The 24,999-nt window shown below is 45.0% G+C and overlaps 1 protein-coding gene across 1 annotated transcript in view; it reads left to right on the top strand.

Moving 5' to 3' along the window:
- The first annotated feature begins 3,213 nt into the window (after positions 1–3,213).
- Positions 3,214–24,999, top strand: part of LOC109896407 (proton myo-inositol cotransporter) — a 60,672-nt gene continuing 38,886 nt past the window's right edge. The window contains exons 1-3 of the mRNA XM_020490662.2: positions 3,214–4,308; positions 16,347–16,506; positions 20,895–21,103. Coding sequence (XP_020346251.1) covers positions 3,756–4,308; positions 16,347–16,506; positions 20,895–21,103 — 922 coding nt within the window. The 5' untranslated portion in view covers positions 3,214–3,755. The remainder of the gene's footprint in view (positions 4,309–16,346; positions 16,507–20,894; positions 21,104–24,999) is intronic.

Here is a 24,999-nt window from a genome sequence, read left to right on the forward strand (position 1 = left end):
GTCAGCAGGTGGGGACCATGCGAACGTAACCTTGGGAGAGGTGAGGGCAGACAGTGGTGAAGCCAGAGTGCTGTAACCGTGGATAAAGCGGCGATAGAAATGGGCAAATCCCAGGAAACGTTGTAGCTGCACTCTGGATGTAGGCTGGGGCCAATCCACCACCGCTTTCACCTTCCTGGGATCCATCTGTACATTTCCTGCAGCAATGATGTAACCAAGTAAGGGGATGGTGGAGCGAGGGAATTTGCATTTTTCCGCTTTCACAAAAAGCTGGTTCTCTGAGAGGCTCTGGAGGACTTGTCAAACATGGAGCATGTGTTCTTGGGCTGAGTGGGAGAAATCAAGGATGTCATTGAGGTAGATGAAAATGAATCGTTTCAACATTTCGCGGAGAATGTTATTAACCAGGGCCTGGAACACAGCAGGGGTGTTCCAAATGGCATGACCAGGAATTTGTAGTGGCCAACCGCCGTATTGAAAGCAGTCTTAAACTCGTCCCCTTCCCGTATCCGCACCAGATGGTAGACGTTCCGCAGGTCCAACTTGGAGAAAACAGTGGCCCACTGGAGCGGCTCGAAGGCCAAGGCAATGAGTGGTAGCGGGTAGCGGTTCTTCACAGTGATGTCGTTGAGGTTGAAGGCTGATCCTGCAGTCATAGGGTCGGTGCGTAGGAAGTGAAGTGGCCCGGCCTTACTGAAAACCTCCTGGAGGAAGACGTCCTGGGGCAGGCTTCGCTGACTTCAGACAATGGCCATCCAGAACAGGCTCCAGCCCATAATGGCACCCGCAGTCCAGTCTATGATGGGATTGTGTTGCTGGAGCCAAGAGAATCCCAATACCACGGGAACCTGAGGAGACTATCAGCATAAATTGGTTTGCCTCACTGTGGTTTCCTGACACTTGTAGGTTGATGGGAGTGGTATGGTGAGTGACCCGGCCTATAGAGCGCCCATCCAACGCTCTAACGTCCATGGGAATGGAGAGGGGCTGAGTGAGGATGCCCAGCTCGGACGGCAGGGTAGTGTCCAAAAAACTCTCATCGGCCCCAGAGTCGACGAGTACCCGGAGAGATTTCGACTGGTTCCCCCACAGCAGGATGGCATAGAAAGGGGTGTGAATAAGGGGAGAGGAAAAATTATCCGTGTGGCCCACCAGAGTACTCGCCCCTACTTGATGAGCCTGGGTTTTAAATGGGCAGGTAGCTACAATATAGACAGCTCTGGGTGTGGAGACGGTGTAAGCGCTCAGCCACAGTCAATCTATCACTGCCCAGGTGCATGGGCTCCGAAGGAGGAAAGTAGGCAGACCTCGGTAATTCCCGAGAGGACTCTGGTGACGTCTGGTTCACTCGGACATGTAGAGTTCGGGGATCTCCGGGTTTCTTCGGAGGCAAGGTGGGAATCGAGGGAGAGCGAGGGCGACAGGGCACAGATTCCCTCTCCTTCCTACATTCTCGAAGCCGCCCATCGATCCGGATGTTCAAGGCTATGAGGTAGTCAAGGTCCATGGGCAGCGCCCGAGCTGCAAGCTCATCTCTGATCACCTCCGATAATCCGTAAAGGAACAGGTCGAACAATGCTTCCGGGTTCCAGGCACTCTCAGCCGCCAATGTGCGAAAATCCACCGCATAGTCTGCCACGTAGCTGGTGCAGCTATAACGAGCAGCCTCTCTCCCGGACAACGGAGAATCAAACACCTTACGAACTTCCTCCACAAAGTCCTCCAGACTGAGGCAGACGGCGGACTGTTGCTCCCACACCGACGTGGCCCAGGCGAGTACCCTTCCAAACATCAGCGTTATGATGTACGCTATCCTCGAGCGGTCCGAGGGGAACAAAGAAGGCTGCAGCTTGAAAATGATGGTGCACTGAGAGAGAAATGCCCGACAGGTTCTGGAATCTCCAGCGTAGCACTCCAGAGGAGGTAGGCGGGGTTCTTGGACACTGGAGTAGGCTGGGAGATAATGGGTGTGACCTTAATTGCACCTCTGTCACTCGGTTGCGTCATGCCATTGTTATGAACGTTCTCAAATCACCCTCTGCCAGCGATATAGTGTTACCCTAAAGGGCTACCGAGTGGCGCAGCAGTCACTGCATCTCAGTGCAAGAGGTGTCACTACAGTTTCTGGTTCAAATCCAGGCTGTATCACATCTGGCCATGATTGGGAGTCCCATTGGGCAGTGCACAATTGGCCCAGCGTCGTCCGGGTTTGGCCGGGGTAGGCCATCATTGTAAATAAGACTTTGTTCTTAACTGACTTGACTAGTAAAATAAAGGTAAAATAAAAAAGACAAATAAAAGTGGTCAACTCAGTCATTCTGGATGGAGGCTAACTATTATTGTCTAAATTACACTATAATGCCTGGAAATACAATGACATTGCTAGAGTAGTCAAATATTTAGTAGGAAACAACTTTGCCAGCATTATCATGTCGTCAAATTTACTTCAGACATATGGCAATGTTGTCATTAGTTAGCAAAGTTAGTCAAAAATAGCTAGCAATTCTACCGTTAGCTAGCTAAAATCCGGTGGTCTCCACACAAATTTGAACTAGCTAACGTTATACTGCATCTAAAGTCAATCTGGGGACATCAAAATTATGACAATTATTTGCCTCTTTTGAATATCATAGTATTTCCCCGCTACTGTAATGCACTTTTTATGAAATCTTCATCTGTGCTCATTGACATGCATTGAGTAGAACCAGTGGAGGCTGCCCATGGAAACTTGTGTTTGACTTATTTGATACCATTCTACTTATTCTGCTCGAGCCATTACCACGAGCCCGTCATCCCCAATTAAAGTGCCACCGACTTCCTGTGAGTAGAAAGCTCAGTCGGGCATCAGTTCAAAACAATATTGTGACGAAACATGCAAAGAATTTTGAGCATAAACAAAGAAATGCAAGCGCAAATAAAGCACTTTCCTTAAAATTCAATGTTGCGAAAAGTAATTTGCATAGAAGTGGAGAGAACTCAAACAACGTGAATCCATGTGCAACCCCAAAATGTGATCATCATAAAAAAGGCACAATGCTTGTTCATCATTATGTTTTATTTAAAAGATTATTCAAAGTAATACGTCATTTTGAAAGAAGCATGCTTTGAATTCGTGTCCCTCAGTCATTAGGCACGTTTTTTTTGTCACACTCCCTTCTAACAAGTCCTTGTCCAGAAAGGGAAACAGAAGCCACATATGTGTTAGACTGGTAGCTTTCAGGAATGGGGTCCTAATATTTTGTAGCTTAAACCGTTCAAATGCTAGAGCCAAATTCATATGAAGAAAACAAACAAAAAATCAATATGCCACAAAGGTGCAAGAAACCACAAAAAAAACGCTAGTGCTTGTCCTTTGGGCCGCCAGTTGAATAGCCCTGCACTATAGGTTATTTATGATGTAAGGTGATTGATTACTGACTACTGATAGTCAGTAGGCAGTCACCTGCAGTAATTTTGATTCTCTGGAACACGGCCAGTGTCTATATGGCAGCTTGCAGCAAAGCAATACCTCTACGTCAGAGCGAGAGAGCGCGAGAGAGAGACAGAGAATTAAAGAGTAACCCTCATCAGTACCACTGCAATGACACTTCTGTAGCCTGTGACCACGGCTACAGACCAACTTCTGTCAACTCGAATTATTAATAATTAACGGTTTTTGGACCAGTTGCTCGACTGTGAGGACAACAAACATCTCTTAACAATTAACCAACCAATTACAGTCCTGTGAACATTTCGTGGGTGCGTTTGTTTCCCTTATGTCCCGAAAATCGAGCGACAATGACTATAATCTTCGTAGTATGAGCAACCTGATGGGTGAGAGGAGGAAGAAAGTGAACGATGACGGAGAGCGGAGCCTCATCAAAGCTTCGTCCAACGCGAGCATCAACAGCCAGGCTGCCGATGTCCCTGCCAATGCCACTGCCGCCACCTCCACCCGGGACCTGGAGAGAGAGGCGCGTAAACAGTTCCAGCAAGATGTCACACCTGCGTTTGTTTATGTTCTAGCTGCGTTCTCCGCGCTGGGTGGCTTTCTGTTCGGCTATGACACCGGGGTAATCTCGGGAGCGATGCTCCTGCTCAAGAGGGAGATGAATCTCAGCGCCCTGTGGCAGGAGGTTCTGATCTCTAGTACTGTGGCTACCGCCGCGCTGTCCGCGTTGGCTGGCGGGTTGTTGAACGGAGTTTTCGGGCGCAGGGTCTGCATCCTCCTGGCTAGTTTTATCTTCACAGCTGGGGGAATAGTGCTTAGCGCAGCTCCTGATAAGGAGGTTCTACTGGTCGGACGTCTCATTGTCGGGCTTGGACTTGGTAAGTTTCTGCAACTTTTCACTTGTTTACTTATCTCATTCACAAGACACCATGCGCAATTAGCATGGGAGACACAGTTGACAACGTTTTGGACACAGTTGACAACGTTTTAGTTATTAAAATAAAAATGATAGAAAAGGGGTGTCTTGCCCAACTATTGGGGCAAGAGGTCCGCTGAAAATTACTGTGATAAAACCCATTTTATCAGTTTCATTTAGTCATTTTTGAGTAATTGACTCTTGAAAGCTAGTTATCATTTTTATTAGACCAATCAAATATAGAAACAAAATGGCATTGCACATCTCACTAATAACCTATGCGTAGATATTTATGTAGACCTAACACATGCATTTTTTTACCTGCAAATTCTCTTAATTCCCAGCAGATGCTAACTCATGCTAACTAACTAGCTAGCTAACTCATCAAAATCAACATTTCTAAAGATATTGTACGATTTATTTCTGCACATTAAGATATTGTATGATTTATAACCTCCAGATTCACCTGAAATTTGCTTACATTAATACTAGAAACAAATTTCCAACCTAAAATGGGTAATGTGCCCCAGAGGTTTTCAGAGTTTTACATATAGAATATTAGAGGAGGTGTTTAGCAGTAGGGCCTAGGCTATGTATATTAAAATGGCCGCCTATCTGTCAGGTTTTTGCAACTGATTGCAACCAATCACATCATGTTTTGTGTCCGATTGTGATTGATCCCCTAGCCTATAGGTGGCCATTTTGAAATATATAAAAGCATCTTCCTTTTTCATCTACAACCAACACAGAAGGCCAGAACCGAAGATCTGGTATGTCAATGAGAGATTAGTAAAACCTTGATGAAGGCCAACGACCAAAATGCGTGGGTTTTACTTTTAACAATAAATAATCTCCTTTATCAATTTCCACTGTCCTCAGAGAGTTGCTGAATTTACTTTTCACTTCAGGTTATCTGTGTACGGGTAGGCCATGACAGCACATTTTCAGCTTTATTTAACCAGGTAGGCTAGTTGAGAACAAGTTCTCATTTACAACTGCGACCTGGCCAAGATAAAGCAAAGCAGTTCGACACATACAACAACACAGAGTTACACATGGAATAAACAAACATACAGTAGAAAAAGTTTATATACAGTGTGTGCAAATGAGGTAAGGAAATAAATAGGCCTTGGTGGGGAAATAATTACAATATAGCAATTAAACACTGGAATGGTAGATGTGCAGAAGATGAATGTGCAAGTAGAGATACTGGGGTGCAAAGGAGCAAGATAAATAAACTACAGTATGGGGATGGGCTATTTACAGATGGGCTATGTACAGGTGCAGTGATCTGTGAGCTGCTCTGACAGCTGGTGCTTAAAGTGTCACGCCCTGGTCTAAGTATTTTGTGTTTTTCTTCATGTATTGGGTCAGGCCAGGGTGTGGCATGGGGTTTTTGTATTGTGGTGTGTTTTGTCTTGGTTTTGGTGTGTATGTATTGGGATTGTAGCTAGTGGGGTTATCTAGCAAAGACTATGGCTGTCTGGAGTGGTTCTCAATCAGAGGCAGGTGTTTATCGTTGTCTCTGATTGGGAACCATATTTAGGCAGCCATATTCTTTGAGTTTGTCGTGGGTGATTGTCCTTAGTGTCCTTGTTCCTGTCTATGCGTTAGTTTTCACTAGTATAGGCTGTTTCGGTTTTCGTTACTTTCTTTGTTTTTGTAGTGTTTGTATTATTTCGTGTTTCGTTTTTTGTTCATTAAACATGGATCGCAATCTACACGCTGCATTTTGGTCCGACTCTCCTTCACACCTAGAAAACCGTAACAGAATCGCCCACCACCAACGGACCAAGCAGCGTGTCAACAGGCAGGAGCAGCCCAAAGAGGAGATGCGCTATAAGGATTTCTGGACATGGGAGGAAATCCTAAACGGAGAAGGACCCTGGGCTCAGCCTGGAGAATATCGCCGCCCCAAAGAAGAACTGGAGGCGGGGAAAGCGGAGAGGCGCCGGTATGAGGAGACAGCACGGCGACTCGGAATGAAGCCTGAGAATCAGCCCCAAAAATGTATTGGGGGGTGGGCTCAGGGAGAGTGTGGCAGAGTCAGGAGTCAGACCTGAGCCAACTCTCCCTGTTTATCGTGAGGAGACCAGAACCAGAGCCGGTGTTGGAGGTGAGCGAAGCAGAGACTGTGAAGGAGTTAATGGGGAAATTGGAGGAGAGAGAAATGAGGGAGTTGCTGTGTTGGTGCTTTTTGCATGGAATTCGCCCGACGGAACGTGTCGGGGATTTGATGGCACCTGGGTTAGCGCTCCATACTCGTCCTGAGGTACGTGTTAGTCGGCTGGTGAAGTTGGTGCCAGCCTCACGCACCAGGCCTCCTGTGCACATCCCTAGCCTTGCACGTCCTGTGCCAGCACTGCTCTCAAGATCTCCAGTACACCTTCACGGTCTAGCCCATCCTGTGCCACCTCCACACTCCAGCCCTCCGGTAGCAGCTCCCCGCACCAGGCTTCCTGTGCGTGTTCTCGGTTCAGTACCACCAGTACCAGCACCACGCATCAGGCCTACAGTGCGCCTCGCCTCTCCAGCGCTGCCAGAGCCTTCCTCCTCTACAGCGCTGCTGGATTCTCCCTCCTGTTTAGCGCAGCCAGAGCCTTCCTCCTCTCCTGCGCTGCCGGAGTCTCCCGCCTGTTCAGCGCTGCCAGAGCCTTCTTCCTCTACAGCGCTGCTGGATTCTCCCACCTGTTTAGCGCAGCCAGAGCCTTCCTCCTCTCCTGCGCTGCCGGAGTCTCCCGCCTGTTCAGCGCTGCCAGAGCCTTCCTCCTCTACAGCGCTGCTGGAGTCTCCTGCCTGTTCATCGCAGCCAGAGCTGCCAGCCTGCATGGAGCAGCCTGAGCCGTCAGTCTGCATGGAGCAGCCAGAGCTTTCAGTCTGCATGGAGCAGCCAGAGCTTTCAGTCTGCATGGAGCAGCCAGAGCTTTCAGTCTGCATGGAGCAGCCAGAGCTTTCAGTCTGCATGGAGCAGCCAGAGCTTCCAGTCTGCATGGAGCAGCCAGAACTGTCAGTCTGCAAGGAGCTGTCAGTCTGCAAGGAGCTGTCAGTCTGCATGGAGCAGCCAGAGATGCCAGTCTGCATGGAGCAGCCAGAGCTGTCAGTCTGCATGGAGCAGCCAGAGATGTCAGTCTGCATGGAGCAGCCAGAGATGTCAGTCTGCATGTAGCAGCCAGAGCGTCAGTCTGCATGGAGCAGCCAGAGCTGTCAATCTGCATGGAGCAGCCCGAGCTGCCAGTCTGCAAGGAGCTGCCAGTCTGCAAGGAGCTGCCAGTCTGCAAGGAGCTGCCAGTCTGCGCGGAGCTGTCAGTCTGCAAGGAGCTGCCAGAGCTGTCAGCCTACATGGAGCAGCCAGAGCCGCCAGTCAGCATGGAGCAGCCAGAGCCGCCAGTCAGCATGGAGCAGCCAGATCTTTCAGTCTGCCAGGATCCGCCAGTCAGCCAGACTCTTCCAGATCCGCCAGTCAGCCAGACTCTTCCAGATCCGCCAGTCAGCCAGACTCTTCCAGATCCGCCAGTCAGCCAGACTCTTCCAGATCCGCCAGTCAGCCAGACTCTTCCAGATCCGCCAGTCAACCAGACTCTTCCAGATCCGCCAGTCAACCAGACTCTTCCAGATCCGCCAGTCAACCAGACTCTTCCAGATCCGCCAGTCAACCAGACTCTTCCAGATCTGCCAGTCAACCAGACTCTTCCAGATCTGCCAGTCAACCAGACTCTTCCAGATCTGCCAGTCAACCAGACTCTTCCAGATCTGCCAGTCAACCAGACTCTTCCAGATCTGCCAGTCAACCAGACTCTTCCAGATCTGCCAGTCAACCAGACTCTTCCAGATCTGCCAGTCAACCAGACTCTTCCAGATCTGCCAGTCAACCAGACTCTTCCAGATCTGCCAGTCAACCAGACTCTTCCAGATCTGCCAGTCAACCAGACTCTTCCAGATCTGCCAGTCAACCAGACTCTTCCAGATCTGCCAGTCAACCAGACTCCGCCAGTCGGCCGGGATCTGCCAGAACTGCCAGTCGGCCAGGATCCGCCAGTCGGCCATTATCCGCCAGTCGGCCAGGATCCGCCAGTCGGCCAGGATCCGCCAGATCCACCAGTCAGCCAGGATCTGCCAGTCAGCCAGGATCTGCTGAAACCACCAGCCAGCCAGGATCTGGTAGATCTACCTACCTGCCTGAGCTTCCTCTCACTCCCGAGCTTCCTCTCACTCCCGAGCTTTCTCTCACTCCCGAGCTTTCTCTCACTCCCGAGCTTTCTCTCACTCCCGAGCTTTCTCTCACTCCCGAGCTTTCTCTCACTCCCGAGCTTTCTCTCACTCCCGAGCTTCCCCTCAGTCCCGAGCTGTCCTTCAGTCCCGATCTGCTCCTCAGTCCAGTGGGGTTCTGGGTGAAGACTACTAGGCCATGGTCGGCGGCGAGGGTGGACTATCCAGGGACGGGAGGAGAGGGGACTAAGACATTGACTGAGTGGGTTCCACATCCCGCGCCGGAGCCGCCACCATGGACAGACGCCCACCCGGACCCTCCCTATTGTTTTGAGGTGCGTTCGGGAGTCCGCACCTTAGGGGGGGGGGGTTCTGTCACGCCCTGGTCTAAGTATTTTGTGTTTTTCTTCATGTATTGGGTCAGGCCAGGGTGTGGCATGGGGTTTTTGTATTGTGGTGTGTTTTGTCTTGGTTTTGGTGTGTATGTATTGGGATTGTAGCTAGTGGGGTTATCTAGCAAAGTCTATGGCTGTCTGGAGTGGTTCTCAATCAGAGGCAGGTGTTTATCGTTGTCTCTGATTGGGAACCATATTTAGGCAGCCATATTCTTTGAGTTTGTCGTGGGTGATTGTCCTTAGTGTCCTTGTTCCTGTCTATGCGTTAGTTTTCACTAGTATAGGCTGTTTCGGTTTTCGTTACTTTCTTTGTTTTTGTAGTGTTTGTATTATTTCGTGTTTCGTTTTTTGTTCATTAAACATGGATCGCAATCTACACGCTGCATTTTGGTCAGACTCTCCTTCACACCTAGAAAACCGTAACATAAAGCTAGTGAGGGAGATATGAGTCTCCAGCTTCAGTGATTTTTGCAGTTCGTTCCAGTTATTGGCAGCAGAGAACTGGAAGGAAAGGCAGCCAAAGGAAGAATTGGCTTTGGGGGTGACCAGTGAGATATACCTGCTAGAGCGTGTGCTACGGGTGGGTGCTGCTGTGGTGACCAGTGAGCTGAGATAAGGCGGGGCTTTACCTAGCAGAGACTTGTAGATGACCTGGAGTCAGTGGGTTTGGCGACGAGTATGAAGCAAGGGCCAGCCAACGAGAGCGTACAGGTCGCAGTGGTGGGTAGTATATGGGGCTTTGGTGACAAAACAGGATGGCACTGTGATAGACTGCATCCAATTTGTTGAGTAGAGTATTGGAGGCTATTATGGAAAAGACATCGCCAAATTCGAGGATCGGTAGGATGGTCAGTTTTATGAGGTTATGTTTGGCAGTATGAGTGAAGTATGCTTTGTTGCGAAATAGGAAGCCGATTCTTGATTTAATTTTGGATTGAAGATGCTTAATGTGCGTCTGGAAGGAGAGTTTACAGTCTATCCAGACACCTAGGTATTTGTAGTGTTCCACATATTCTAAGTCAGAACCGTGCAGAGTAGTGATGCTGGATGGGCAGGCAGGTGCGGGCAGCGATCGGTTGAAGAGCATGCATTTAGTTTGACTTGCATTTGCCTTGTAGGCTGCAGTATTTTGATTGGCAAACTTAATACAAAACTGAAAAAGTTGACTTCTTAAGCTATCGAGTCATCTAACATGAGAAATAAGTGAGACGTGTGCCAATAGTATCCTCGTGTGCGGGCATAACTAGTTGGGAATGTGATGGGTTATATTGCCCAACATCTATGTAGGTTAAATTTTAAAGGATAGTCAATACTTTATTTAGCCATATACCAAAACAATAATCAAACCAGAAGTTGCAAACTTCATCCCATTACTTTGGGACTGCTTGTTTCCAGGGTTACTGATATTTGACTTCAGTGCCTAGGCCTATGGTATTTTTGGAGGTAGGAGGCTTTTACAAGATTTCACGCTGTTTGGCATTCAATGAGAATTCGACCTACCAAAGGAATTTCTAGCAACTTCTGGGTGACTCATAGTCTTGACCTTGTCTTTGATTGGGAATGAAGATTTGCGTGTCATGCTTAGTAGAATAATGTTCATAATCTGGAGTTACTTTGGGCAGGAACATCATGTAGTGGTAAAGTAGTGTGCCGTGCTTGGAAGTCATCACTGTTAAGCCTTGTCTTAATTCTTGCTTTCATTGAGCACAATAAGTGGAGGAATGGATGAAGGGTGCTATGCTTTGTGTGGTTTTGCTGTTTGAATGTACGAGTCATAGTGATTTAGCTCATCTTTGTTTTGTTTTTTGGACACCACTAGACCCAGTAAGTAAGCCTGTGAGAATATGAATCAGCCTTTTATCTTTCAAATACAAAAACTACTCACTCACTCACACACACACACACACACACACACAGTGAACTCTCTCAATATTACCCCACAGACACATCAATCTTTCAAAACATTGAATTGTTGCTATTTTCCCAAGATTGAAAGATGCAATTTATCGGGCCATCTAAATAGTTAATTGATCAGGTCACGCGGGTTTACATTGATATCATTTGCCTCTCCATCTCTAGGTATGGGGTTTATTTCTGCTCATGCGTTACTCATTTTGATGCCAAACCTACCACAGGTGTGGGGGTGGCTAAAGAGCTCTATTTTCATGTCATCCCAACAAATGTAAATGCCTGGAGTTTGCTAAACAGCATTGTCACTTGGATTGGAATCGGTACTTTGGTCAGATGACATGAAAATAGAGCTCTTTGGCCAGAGCTAAAAGAAATAGTGGTGGACCTTTGACGTTATGGAGCTGTTTTGCTCACATATGGATATCAAGGATCTGGAAGGATTCTGTATGGAGAAATGGTCAAAGATCCCTCCCATTTTAGAAAAAGGCTTAATGCCATTATCCTTGCAGGGTAAGGTATTGAACCTGGGGTATGAGAAAAACAATTGTTACTTGTTAAAAAATATTTCTCGGGGCAATTGTATTAGTATAACAGAATATAATTTCCCTTTTTTTAGTATACAATATACCTCAGTATTTTATAATCATTTTTGCTCATCTTTATCAAGTGTGTCAATAATTTCAGAGCCTGTGTTCTTAACTGACTTGCCTAGTTAAATAAAGGTTACACACACACACACACAGAGACCAACAAGTTATTTTGTTGGCATTTACGTATGTCCCCATTACCAGTATAAACATAATCAAAACCTATTTTTTTCACTTACTTGCTGTGCTGTTTCGTTGTTCATTTGTTTAGTCATTTCGTTCTCAACCAGGATTTCATCATACATGTGAAGCAGTGAAGTTTCAGTTCTGTCTGTCCGTGGCCTCTCTTCCTCGGTGCTCACTGTCACTGTGTCCGTTTCCAACTTGTCCAGCTGTGTATGTATTTCACGTAATCCCTGTTTCTTGTCTTCATTGAAGTAGCGATTCTTGTACATAGCATCGAGCATGGTGGCGACACAGTAAAGAGAGAATGCCACCGAGTTGCTTGTTCACAGCCTGTGTCAGCAGTTATGTTGAGCCATGACAGTCCTCAACTGGCAGCTTCATTAAATGATAACCTGCTGATGATACTGTTGTGTATTCTATTGGCCCCATGCTCTGACTTCATTGTATTACAGAAAACCTTTGTTGACCTGAAATTAGTACTGAAGAATATGTTGTTCTCTAGAGTTCATAAAAATAAGTTTGATATCACATTTTTTGGGGAATCTTTACCCCCTTTCTCCCCAATTACGTGGTCTCCAATTGTTAGTAGTTACTGTCTTGTCTCATCACTACAACTCCTGTACAGGCTCGGGAGAGACTAAGGTCAAAAGCCATGCATCCTCCGAAACACAACCCAACCAAGCCGCACTGCTTCTTAACACAGCACTCATCCAACCCGGAAGCCAGCCGCACCAATGTGTCGGAGGAAACACCTGGTGACCTGGTTAGTGTGCACTGTGACCGGCCCGCCACAGGAGTCGCTAGTGCGCGATGAGACAAGGATATCCCTACCGGCCAAACCCTCCCTAACCCAGACGAAGCTAGGCCAATTGTGCGTCGCCCCATGGACCTCCCGGTCGCGGCCGGATGCGGCAGAGCCTGGGCGCAAACCCAGAGTCTCTGGTGGCACAGCTAGCACTGCGATGCAGTGCCCTAGACCGTTGCGCCACCTGGGAGGCTCGATATTGCATATTGATGTGTTAGTTTACAAGCTGAGAATAAAAATTGTCTTCTATAGAAATCGGTCCTGCCTCTCGCTAAATAGATTATTCAGTCGACATTCCTATCGGTCCTAGACTATGGCGACAGGGCCAAAAGAGCCAGGGCCAAAAGAGCCAGGGCCAAAAGAGGAAGAGGTGCCAGCTCTGCCCAAGAGCAAAGGATAGAAAAGTCAGCTGCTGGTGTTCAGTGCAATTCACCCATCTGCAAAGAGCACCGTCACATGCTTGTGGTTTGTAACAAATACATGGACTAAGACAGCATAAATAAGCATCACACACATGCACACTTTGTTCCTTTTTGTTCATGTTTTCTAAATTGTCGTTTATATTGATGATGAACTTTGGACTTTCAAATAAATGTTTTTTTGCAGGTGCATGGTAACAGTTGAAGAAAATGAGAAGAAATAAGGAACCCGCTCTGACGAAGGCCGTTGGGCCGATACGTAAAGCTTATTAAAGAGCAGTGATACTATCAAGACCCATATAAAGAAAACACAGATACTACATTATTATTATACTCGTCACTGCATTCTCTACCAGAAAGTTGGTTGGCCCTCATTGATGTCACGTAGGTTACATTGCACGATACATTGCTATGCTTTCATTTATAGAGCCCTTTTACAAAAAAAGTAATTGCTAAACTTTAGCCATCCCGGAGACGGGGTGTGGTAACTGAAAGTTCCTTTGGTCTCTACTGAGGTAGGTAAATCAGCTTTTAGTTGTGTTTCACAAATAAGGTGCCTTCAAAATGTTCTTACATTTGATGTTGTTGTGCCTTGAGGGTGATTCAGAAAGCTGATTGAGGACCGTATTATTACTGATGAATGTGTTTTGTTTTTTATGACCATTGTGAGAGTTCCGTGACCGGCCCGGAGGAAGACGACACGACAGCACCCTCCTCGGGGGATAGGTACTCAGTGTAAAGTCAATTAGTACACACCTGGGCCCACTAATTTCTTTGTGTCTTCCTCTATATTAGGTGTGCCGGGAGAGGAGCTGGAGGGGGGGGGGGGGGGGGGGGGGGATTGGGAGTAGAGATGGGGGCCTGTGGGGATGTCGGATATTCCAACCACAGAGAAAGCTTTAATTTTGTGCCTCCCGCCTGTGTTAGGGTGTTTCGGAGAAGCTGATTCGTTCACACCGTGTTTTTCTTTCTGCTTGCGTTTTGTATTTCTATTTTGATCTGTGTATTTATGTCATTCAGGGCTCATCTGTAAAAGTGACCTTGGTCTCAGTATGACTCCCTGATAAAATAAAGTTTAAATAAAATCTTGGTGGTGGACTCCACATGTGTCTGAGTAGAGGCCTGGGGAGACCGGAGGGACTTACCAAAGGCTGTCGCTGATAACAGGAGTAGGGACTGATTGGGAGGAAAGGAGGGCTCTCCCACTCTTAGAAACAACCCAGCAAACCGGGATCATTTCTAGAACATTAGTTAAGATTTACATTAAGTTTTAGTTATGCTGGGCATGCACTACACAACTTCTAAAATCTTAACTTGGACGCACTCACATTTCCAGATTTCCATGTCCCAAATCTTTAATTCCGTCCATCCTCAACCCCAGGACGGTGGTGCTCACATTACACAATGATTCCCTAATTGATCTTGCACTGCATTTCTCAGTTGTTTATTACTGTGCACATTATGTGCAGAAACCATTATTTAAAAAAAGACAGATGCAGAATATTGACTTAATATGAAAATATCTTCTTGGTTTCTGACACGGTAAGAGGTGGAGGTAATATTGAAAAGGCAGTTGCGTTCTGTCCACAGCTCCACCAATCACCAGTCTTCCACCACCTCGGTCCACATGGTGCATGTTGTTGTTCCTTTCCAATTCGCCATCATTGTTTTGGTCTCACATGCTGAGTGCTCATTGGCTATTCGCAGTAATCCTTGCCCAATCGTGTTATAGCACTCCTCATACTGCAAGGTGCACAACCAACATTTCTGACGTCAGAAAATTATCGGGACATCCAACAGGGGTCTGGAAAACGGAACAGCCATCATCGGTGTGTCCCAGACCCGCTCAAACGAGGCGTGTCCCAACATACGAATCCTATCCCAAGTTCATAGGATTTCACCCCGTCATGAATATTCACCTGGGACGGCAAAAACATGGCAAATATATAGTGCATGTCCTGCATTAGGGTTTTATCTAATATTAGGATAATGTCCCAAAAACATTAACACACTCTCTCTCTTTTATTATATTTTACCCTCCACTACTCTTAATTCCATTCAAAACCACGTGTTTGGTTCAGTTATTTGTTCTGCTCTCTGCATGTGTATGATGAACATAAAATGACAAACATGTCAAATGTGATATGTAGAGGAGCAGCCTTTGACAGAAAGAGCAAACAGAGTAGAACCCGTTAGCTATGTTGAAGCATGCTCAGCTCTAGTTGTTTACTTGGTAGTGTTACCCACTGGAGTATGTGTGGGTATGCATGTTTTTGATCTAGCCCTGCATTAACACTCCTGACTGAAATGGTAAACTAATCAAGGCCCTCATTCTGAGTCTGGACCATGATCTGCTGAATCAGGTGTGTTAGGTCACTGCAGGGCTGGAGCAAAAAATCTGCACAGCTAGTAGCTCTACAGGTGTAGTTGGAAACTCTATCAACCACACCTCTAGGGTTGGTCACCCCAGGTGTGTACCGTATGAGCGGCAACCCTAGGGCTACTCCCTTTAACAGTAGGATCCATCCCTCCAGCCCTCACTCCTGTGTTTAAAAGAAAATTAATGAAATGCTAATAAAACGTCTCGCGTCTCCCAGATATTAACTCCAGCCGGTGTCTTATAATTGAGTGGCTGCATGGCGAAGCAAGCGGTTCCCACGGCAACAGGTAGCTACATCGTCTGCCGGATAACTGGAGGAGAGACGGGAAGTAGTGCACTCTGGGTGCTGTTAATAGTCCCTTATCGGTGTGGCGCAGATCGGAGCGGTGATGTCACAGCCCTTGTCAGATGAATCTGGGCAAACACATGCTGTTTGTTCTAGCAGTCCGTGTAAATATGTAGTCGTTTTGGCATGGTCAGTGGCTGCAGCAGCTGAGAACAACAATGACTTACATGCTGGTATAGGCTACAATATCTCTGATGTAGTGGATGCACTTGAGATTTATGTTGTAGATCTGCTTACAGAGATGACCGATGTGGTTGATGTTGTTCAGTCTGCCAGACATTATTGATGTTGTGTGAAATGATGAGGGCTCTTTAGTGCCCTAATGACTAGTGTGTGATTGGTGCCGCAGCTCAGTGGTTGAGTGTTTTGATTAGGTTCTCTAGATGAGAGATGTGACTGAAGACACTCAGATTCCGCTTGATTGACAGAGGTAGAGAGTGTGGAGAGGATATGTTGTTTCATGCCTAACTCAGATCCTATACCATTTGTTCTTGAATTAGGTAAACCAGTGAACTGAATTGATCATAAAAGCTGAATTTGCACTTATCCATAAACTTTGACTGTATTGTATGCTCCAGGGTGAAGTTTCCCCTAGGTGCAGATCTAGTATCAGCTTCCCCTCCCCTAATCCTAACCTTAACCATTTAGTGGGGGAAATGCTAAACTGATCCAAGATTAGCATCTAGGGGCATCTTCACACTACACTACAGTTCCACACTCCTCATTGTGTCTTCACTATTCTTCTGACCCATCCCACGTGAGTAGGTATTGCGTCCATGACGGTGCCAGTGTACATAGCCGAGACGTCCCCCCCCCACCTGAGAGGCCAGCTGGTGACAGTAAACACACTGTTTATCACAGGAGGCCAGTTCACTGCCAGCATCATAGACGGGGCCTTCAGCTACCTACGCCATGATGGATGGAGGTGAGACACACACACACACACACACACAAAGTATTTAGTCAGCCACCAATTGTGCAAGTTCTCCCACTTAAAAAGATGAGAGAGGCCTGTAATTTTCATCATAGGTACACTTCAACTATGACAGACAAAATGAGAAGAAAAAAATCCAGAAAATCACATTGTAGGATTTTTTATGAATTTATTTGCAAATTATGGTGGAAAATAAACTTTTGTTATTAACCAAATACTTATCTCAATACTTTGTTATATACCCTTTGTTGGCAATGACAGAGGTCAAATGTTTTCTGTAAGTCTTCACAAGGTTTTCACACACTGTTGCTGGTATTTTGGCCCATTCCTCCATGCAGATCTCCTCTAGAGCAGTGATGTTTTGGGGCTGTTGCTGGGCAACACAGACTTTCAACTCCCTCCAAAGATTTTCTATGGGGTTGAGCTCTGGAGACTGGCTAGGCCACTCCAGGACCTTGAAATGCTTCTTACGAAGCCACTCCTTCGTTGTCCGGGCGGTGTGTTTGGGATCATTGTCATGCTGAAAGACCCAGCCACGTTTCATCTTCAATGCCCTTGCTGATGGAAGGAGGTTTTCACTCACAATCTCACGATACATGGCCCCATTCATTCTTTCCTTTACATGGATCAGTCGTCCTGGTCCCTTTGCAGAAAAACAGCCTGAAAGCATGATGTTTCCACCCCCATGCTTCACAGTAGGTATGGTGTTCTTTGGATGCAACTCTGTGTTCTTTGGATGCAACTCAGCATTCTTTGTCCTCCAAACACGATGAGTTGAGTTTTTACCAAAAAGTTCTATTTTGGTTTCATCTGACCATATGACATTCTCCCAATCTTCTTCTGGATCATCCAAATGCTCTCTAGCAAACTTCAGACGGGCCTGGACATGTACTGGCTTAAGCAGGGGGACACGTCTGGCACTGCAGGATTTGAGTCCCTGGCGGCGTAGTGTGTTACTGATGGCAGGCTTTGTTACTTTGGTCCCAGCTCTCTGTAGGCATTCACTAGGTCCCCCCGTGTGGTTCTGGGATTTTTTGACCCCACGGGGTGAGATCTTGTGTGGAGCCCCAGATCGAGGGAGATTATCAGTGGTCTTGTATGTCTTCCATTTCCTAATAATTGCTCCCACAGTTGATTTCTTCAAACCAAGCTGCTTACCTATTGCAGATTCAGTCTACAATTTTTGTTTCTGGTGTCCTTTGACAGCTCTTTGGTCTTGGCCATAGTGGAGTTTGGAGTGTGACTGTTTGAGGTTGTGGACAGGTGTCTTTTATACTGATAACAATACAGGTAACGAGTGGAGGACAGAGGAGCCTCTTAAAGAAGAAGTTACAGGTCTGTGAGAGCCAGAAATCTTGCTTGTTTGTAGGTGACCAAATACTTATTTTCCACCATAATTTGCAAATAAATTAATAAAAACTCCTACAATGTGATTTTCTGTTTTTTTTTCTCATTTTGTCTGTCATAGTTGAAGTGTACCTATGATGAAAATGACAGGCCTCTCTCATCTTTTTAAGTGGGAGAACTTGCACAATTGGTGGCTGAATATATATATATATACTTTTTTGCCCCACTGTACATACATACATACATACATGTAATTGCTCTACATGCCTCATCTTTGAATATCAACGATTTTACATGGTCCATCATTTACCCAATTTGATTATTATTATATATGATTTTTTTTGGGGGGGGGGGTGTAGATCAGCTTTAATAGTGCAGATTGTCGATGCCATCAATATAATTGTCTGCATCATTTCCAATTCCCCATATAATTGTTGGTAAATATATACAGTTTTCACTGTATATATAAAGTTTGGACACCTACTCATTCAAGGGTTTTTCTTTATTTTTACTATTTTCTACATTGTAGAATAATAGGGAAGACATCAAAACTATGGAATCGTGTAGTAACCAAAAATCAAAATATATTTCATATTTGAGATTCTTCAAAGTAGCCATCCTTTGCACTCTTGGCATTCTCTTAACCAGCTTCACCTGGAATGCTTTTCCAACCGTCTTGAAGGAGTTCCCACATACGCTTAGCAGTTGTTGGCTGCTTTTCCTTCACTCTACAGTCCAACTCATCCCAAACCATCTCAATTGGATTAAGGTCGGGTGATTGTGGAGGCCAGGTCATCTGATGCAGCACTCCACCACTCTCCTTCTTGGTCAAATAGCCCTTACACAGCCTGGAGGTGTGTTGGGTCATTGTCCTGTTGAAAACAAATGATAGTCCCACTAAGCCCAAACCAGATGGGATGGCGTATCTCTGTAGAATGCTGTGGTAGCCATGTGGGTTAAGTGTGCCTTAAATTCTAAATAAATCACAGACAGTGTCACCAGCAAAGCACCCCCACACTATAACACCTCCTCCTCCATGCTTTACGGTGGGAAACTACACATGCGGAGATCATTCGTCACCCACACCTAGTCTCACAAAGGAATGGCGGTCCAAATCTCCAATTTGGACTCCAGAACAAAGGACACATTTCCACCAGTCTAATGTCCATTGCTCATGTTTCTTGGCCCAAGCAAGTCTCTTCTTCTTATTGGTATCCTTTAGTAGTTGTTTCTTTGCAGCAAATCGACCCCCCTCCCCCCCAACCCCCTCCCTCCCCTCCGTCACAACACAACTGATTGGCTCAAACGCATTAATAAGGAAAGAAATTCAACAAATGAACTTTTAACAAGGCTCACCAGTTAAATGAAATTCATTCCAGGTGACTACCTCATGAAGCTGATTGAGAATGCCAAGAATGTACAAAGCTTTCATCAAGGCAAAGGGTGGCGACTTTGAAGAATCTCAAATATAAAATATATTTTGTATGTTCTCACTCTAGTAGCCTACCTGGTTATATTTTGAGAAAACCATCACAAAAATACAAAACAAGGCTTGTGAATTTCTGCATTTGCTCCTCACCAATTGCAACTTGAAGTCAGAACCAAAGCATTGTGGGAGAAAGAGCATGGGCTTGTATCTTATTTCCTTATCATCAGAATAATAATTCCTTGGACGACACAAGGTTGAAAACATTTTAAGGTATGCGGCGTCCATCTTGCGACAGAGCCTTCAACTGCAATGGGGCATTGCCATTCCACTCCGTTGTGGACCTTCCCATTGAAGTGCATGACTCCCGAGTGGCGCAGCAGTCTAAAGCACTGCATCTCAGTGCTAGAGGTGTCACTACAGACCCTGGTTCAATTCCAGACTGTATCACAACCGGACATGATTGGGAGTCCCATAGGGTGGAACACAATTGGCCCAGCGTCGTCCGGCTTAGGGTGTGGCCGGGGTCGGCCGTCATTATAAATGAGAATTTGTTCTCAACTGGCTTGCCTAGTTAAATAAAGAATACATTTTTTTTAAATGATGTTCATCATGTTGAGCTTTATGTAGAAGAAGTGGCGCTTTGATAGCATCCACTTCATTGGCAAAAACGAAGGCGATTGCCATATCTGCCATTGTCAAGTTTCCCAGAAACAGCAGAAGATGTACCTTCCCCAGCTTAATAATTATCATAAAAAACAAACGCCATTACCATCTCATCACAATAAACTTAAAAGTGGGCAACAGTCATAACGTAATTGGCTTAAGAGCCCATGTGTAATTATTTAACATTTTTAAAATAGTTCTCACTTATAGGAATGGATAATTGTTTAAAAGTTGCTACCTGTTCCATAAAGCCATCACCGAAAACACATTTGTAATTTTCTGTGTTTTTTGTTGTTGTTGGTAACTAGACGACACAACGTTTGGAACATTTTAAAGTGTGCGGCGTCGGTCTCACAACGGAGCCTTCAACTGTAAGGGGGGGGCATTGCCATTCCACTCCGTCGTGGACCTCCCCATTGAAGTGCATGACATCCAGCACAACGTAACAGAGTGTTTATGGGTAATGTGAACGAGGCTTAAGTAGGCTACAGACATGTATGTTGGAACATTGCTACATTGTGGGAGGCAACCCATCAGTGGTCCCTGCTATGCTCCAGCTCATGGGGTTTCTCCTCTCTCATCCTCTCAGATGAAACGGCTAATTGATCTCTCTCTCCCCCCTCTCTCCTCCTCCCTTTTTCCATCCCCCCCCCTCTCTCCCTATCCTCTCCAAGTATACTTTATTGGTGGTTCATGCTGTGCTGCAGTTCATGGAGTTTCTCCTCTCAAAGATGAAACAACTAATATATTACATTTTCTCTCTCCCTCGCACCCCCCTCCTGCCAGTGGTTCTTGCTGTATTCAGGTTCATGGGGTTCCTCCTTTTGCCAGAGAGTCACTCTCACAGATGAAACAACTAATATATCGCTCTCTCCCTCTCTCTCTCTCTCTCCCTCACCGACCCCTCCCCCCTCTCTCTGCCTTTTCTCCTCTTCTCCAGGTATATGTTGGGTCTGTCGATGGTCCCTGCGGTGCTTCAGTTCGTGGGGTTTCTGTTCCTGCCAGAGAGCCCCCGCTGGCTGATCCAGAAAGGCCTTACCCAGAAGGCCCGGCGCGTGCTCAGCCAGATTAGAGGCAATCAGAACATAGATGAGGAGTACGACAGCATCAAGAACAGCATCGAGGAGGAGGAGAAAGACTGCGGAGGAGGTGAGAGGGGCGCAGGAGAAGCACACACACATATAAACACACCTCACACCTGGGAAAACAGGTGCTTCCTTTGTCCGCTTTCTCCCTGACTTGTTTTCCATGATGACCTCATCCCTTTCTTCCCTGTCTCCATCACCTCTGATGTGATGATAGTGAGTGTCACTCTAAACACCAGTCACTCATCCACCCGTACACAGCCAGGATTAAAGAGCAATAATAAACACCATGACACATACTGTACAGAGTGACAGAGCAACACAACATCAATAACAACAACACAACTAACAACTATATCTGATGATTCATGTTTTCTTTTAAAACCACAATTAGAATCCCTCCACAGCCTCATAGAGGATATAGATACTTTTGCTATCCTCTCTGGATTAGTGTACTATATTACGTATTCGATCACAAAAAAAAATGCAACTTTTACATTACTGTGTAGTTTACCAATAAAATGGTCTGATGGACATACTCGGTATACAAATCCTGAAAGAAAGACATTCTCACTCCAATACAGTTTTATAGAAAGTTAGCAACAATGGATAATATCTTGCTACCATGGAAAGGAAAATACCTGTCTATTTGTGGAAATATCACCCTGATTAACTCTTTAGTCATATCACAGTTTACCTATTTGCTTATGGTTTTGCCTACACCTAGTGACCTGCTTTTTAAATTATATGAACAAAAGAATATTCAATTTGATTTGGAATGGCAAGCCAGATAAAATGAGTAGGGCCTATTTATATATGATTAAATATTAAAGCATTAGACCTCTCACTAAAGGCATCAGTCATACAAAAGTTCTACTTAATTCCGAAATGGTTCTCTAGTAAATTGGTAGGAATGTCTCACCCCATGTTTAAGAATGGCCTTTTCCCCTTTATTCAGCAAACAACTGCTCACTTTCGGTTGTTTGAAAACGAAATCATCTCCAAAATATCATTCTTTTTTAAACAAGCCTTAGAAAGTTGGTTGCAATTTCAGTTTAATGCACCTGAAAAGACAGAACAAATAATGCAACAAATATTGTGGTTAAACTCAAATATACTAATAGATAAAAAAGCATATTTTTCAATAAAATGTTTAAAAAGGTATTTTTGTAAATGATATCATAAATAGGACTGGTGGAGTTATGTCACACATGCAGCTATCACAGAAATTAAAGAGGCAAGTAGAAGGAGGAAAAGTAAGGAACGTTCCTGTCGGCCCTGCATTAAAGAACATAAATGGTTAAAGAAAATTGTGATAAATAAAAACATATACCAATTTAATTTAAGAACCGAAAAATGTACAGCTGTGCCATATAATTGACAAAATGGTTAGGAAGAGATTTTCGATGTACCCATTCCATGGCACATGGTTTATGAATTGACACGCAAAACAATGCCAGATTCAAAACTTCACATTTTTTCAATTTAAATTATTATACAAAATTCTTGCAACCAATAGAATGTTATATTAATGGGGGATACAATCTTCCCAGCTCTGCAGATTTTGCTGTGAGGAGGCAGAGTCATTAGATCATTTATTTTGGTATTGTCCATATTTAGCTCGTTTTTGGTAACAGGTCCAGGAATGGCTGAAGAATTGCAAAATTTTCCTAGAACTAATGCTGCAGATAGCAATACTGAGGGATTTGAAAAGTCAGTCAATCAATCAATAATACAATAATTATTTTAGCAATAACTTTTATCTTTCATTTGCAATCTGTAGAAGCTATGAGAATAGAAAGTTTCAGTACTTTTGTGAAGCATCACAGCACAGTTGAGAAATATATGGCAAATAGAAATCCAAAATGGATGGTGTTAAGAGAGAGATGGGAGGGGTTGAATGGAGCTGAAGGGTGGGACTAATAACAAGATAACCAATGTAAAACATACAGGGTCTGTAAAATGTTTATAGGTTCAGAAATGTTGTGAAATAGCACAGTTACAAATAGAAATCAAACTGGATGGACATCAGAAATAGAGTAAGGACTAAAAACAAACAAAATATAACTATTGTAAAATAGATTGTGTCTGTAAAATGTGTAAGATGTAGAAACTGAAGGTAGAAGCCTAAGTATTATTGTTTATTAGTTTACTCCAATTCGGGGAAGGGTGGTAGGGTTTGCGGGGAATAATAAAGGTATATTCTAAAATAAAGTATGTATATATTTACCCCCCAAAAATATGGGGGATTGGAAATGATGCAGACAATTACATTGATGGAAGCAACAATCTTTCCGCAATATTAAAGCTGATCCACCCCTTAAGAAATATCTGTATCAATCACTGCTCTCTGATCTCTGCTTCTCTTTGCTGGAGTATATCTTATTAAAACATTGGGCTTCCATCTCTACCGTAGAATATATTAGAAATTCCCTGCCATCTTAGTACTAGTAAGATAATATTTAATCTAAGATAATCTTTCCTGATATTATTTTATCTTAATCCTATACGAAGCTTCCAGGAAACTCACCCCGTGTTTTTATTCAGGCCTACTGAACGTATTATATCTACATATATTAACCTATTTTACCTGGTGTATATGGCTGGGAACAAGCCTATTACCAGTCAACATGATAATGTTTTCCTCTTTAGAAAAGCGTTTTATCTCAGCGTTAGTTAGACACCGTAGTAGCCTGATAGGGTGAAGGAGGCTCACACACAGTAAGTCAGACACACAGGTAAGTCAATCAACAGAAGAGGCACCATGCTTCTTTAAGCTGTTTCCTTTGTGATAATGACCTCTGTGTGACGGTGGAACGACATCCGCTGAGCTACACCCTGACCTAGCATTGTTGGTCTTTTATATGACTGAGTTTCAGACAGGAGAGGATTCAATATATTTTTTAAATATTGATGGGTCTGTGGGGTAATATTCTGTGAGAAGAGAGTGAGAGTGTCGTTTGCGTGGGTGTATCCATGTGTCTGTCTCTCTCTCTCTGTGTGTGTACAGTATATCCACGTGTCTCTGTGTGTGTTTCTCCGTTTGTGTGTGCTGTTTTGATGTGCAGCGGCTATGTGATCAAGACTACAGGTTGATTTGGAGAGAGAGGCAGAGGAGCTGTTAGAGCCCCTGATGATACTAATCACAGGACTGATACTAACAACACAACACACTAGTCAATGGACTCTGATTACTGTGTTCTTAGAGGGGGAGAAAGGGGATAGGGTGGAGGGGGGGGTGAAAGATGGAGGGAAATAGACAAAAGCGTGAGGAAAAAAGAGAGGGAGAGAACAGAGAGAGGGAACAAACAGATTCTCTTCTAGCGAGGTACAGAATTAGAGAAGCTAAGAAAAGAGAATGTGAGGTTTAGAGAGAAGGGGATGGCAAGGAAGAGTGAAATTAGAGGCTGTTTTTTTTTTTAGCTAAAGTTTTCTTTGACATCCGAAAGGGTTCTTTGGCTGTTCCCATAGGATAACACTTGTTCCAGGTAGAACCTTTTTTGCTTCCAGCCAAAGCACCATTTTAGGTTCTAGCTAGCAACTTTTTTTCTAAGAATGTATGTACTGCATAAAGTACTAATAATTTATTACATTTGTGAAGCAGTTTTCATGATACAGAATAATCTCAAAGGGCAGAGACAGGGCAACTGACACAAGGAACACAGCTGACACTACAAGGGACAAGGACTCCAAGGAGCCCAGCTATCAACAGAAACCTTCTTAGGAGAAAAGCCTTTAGGCCCGTTTGAACGGAGCCCAGAGTCTGTGGTGCCTTCAGGTGGCCTGGGAGAGCATTCCAGAGGATGGGGGCGGTCGAGCTGAAAGCCTGATTCCCCCTTGGAGCAGTGCTTGGTCTTGGGGCCATGGAGGAGCAGGCTATTGCTTGACCATAGGGTGCGGGTGGGGTTATAGAGGGAGAGTAGTTTGAGATCAGGCGGGGCATTGCCATGACTTTCCATA

This window comes from Oncorhynchus kisutch, linkage group LG9 (assembly GCF_002021735.2).
Source record: "Oncorhynchus kisutch isolate 150728-3 linkage group LG9, Okis_V2, whole genome shotgun sequence".
In the NCBI taxonomy this organism is placed as follows: domain Eukaryota; kingdom Metazoa; phylum Chordata; class Actinopteri; order Salmoniformes; family Salmonidae; genus Oncorhynchus; species Oncorhynchus kisutch.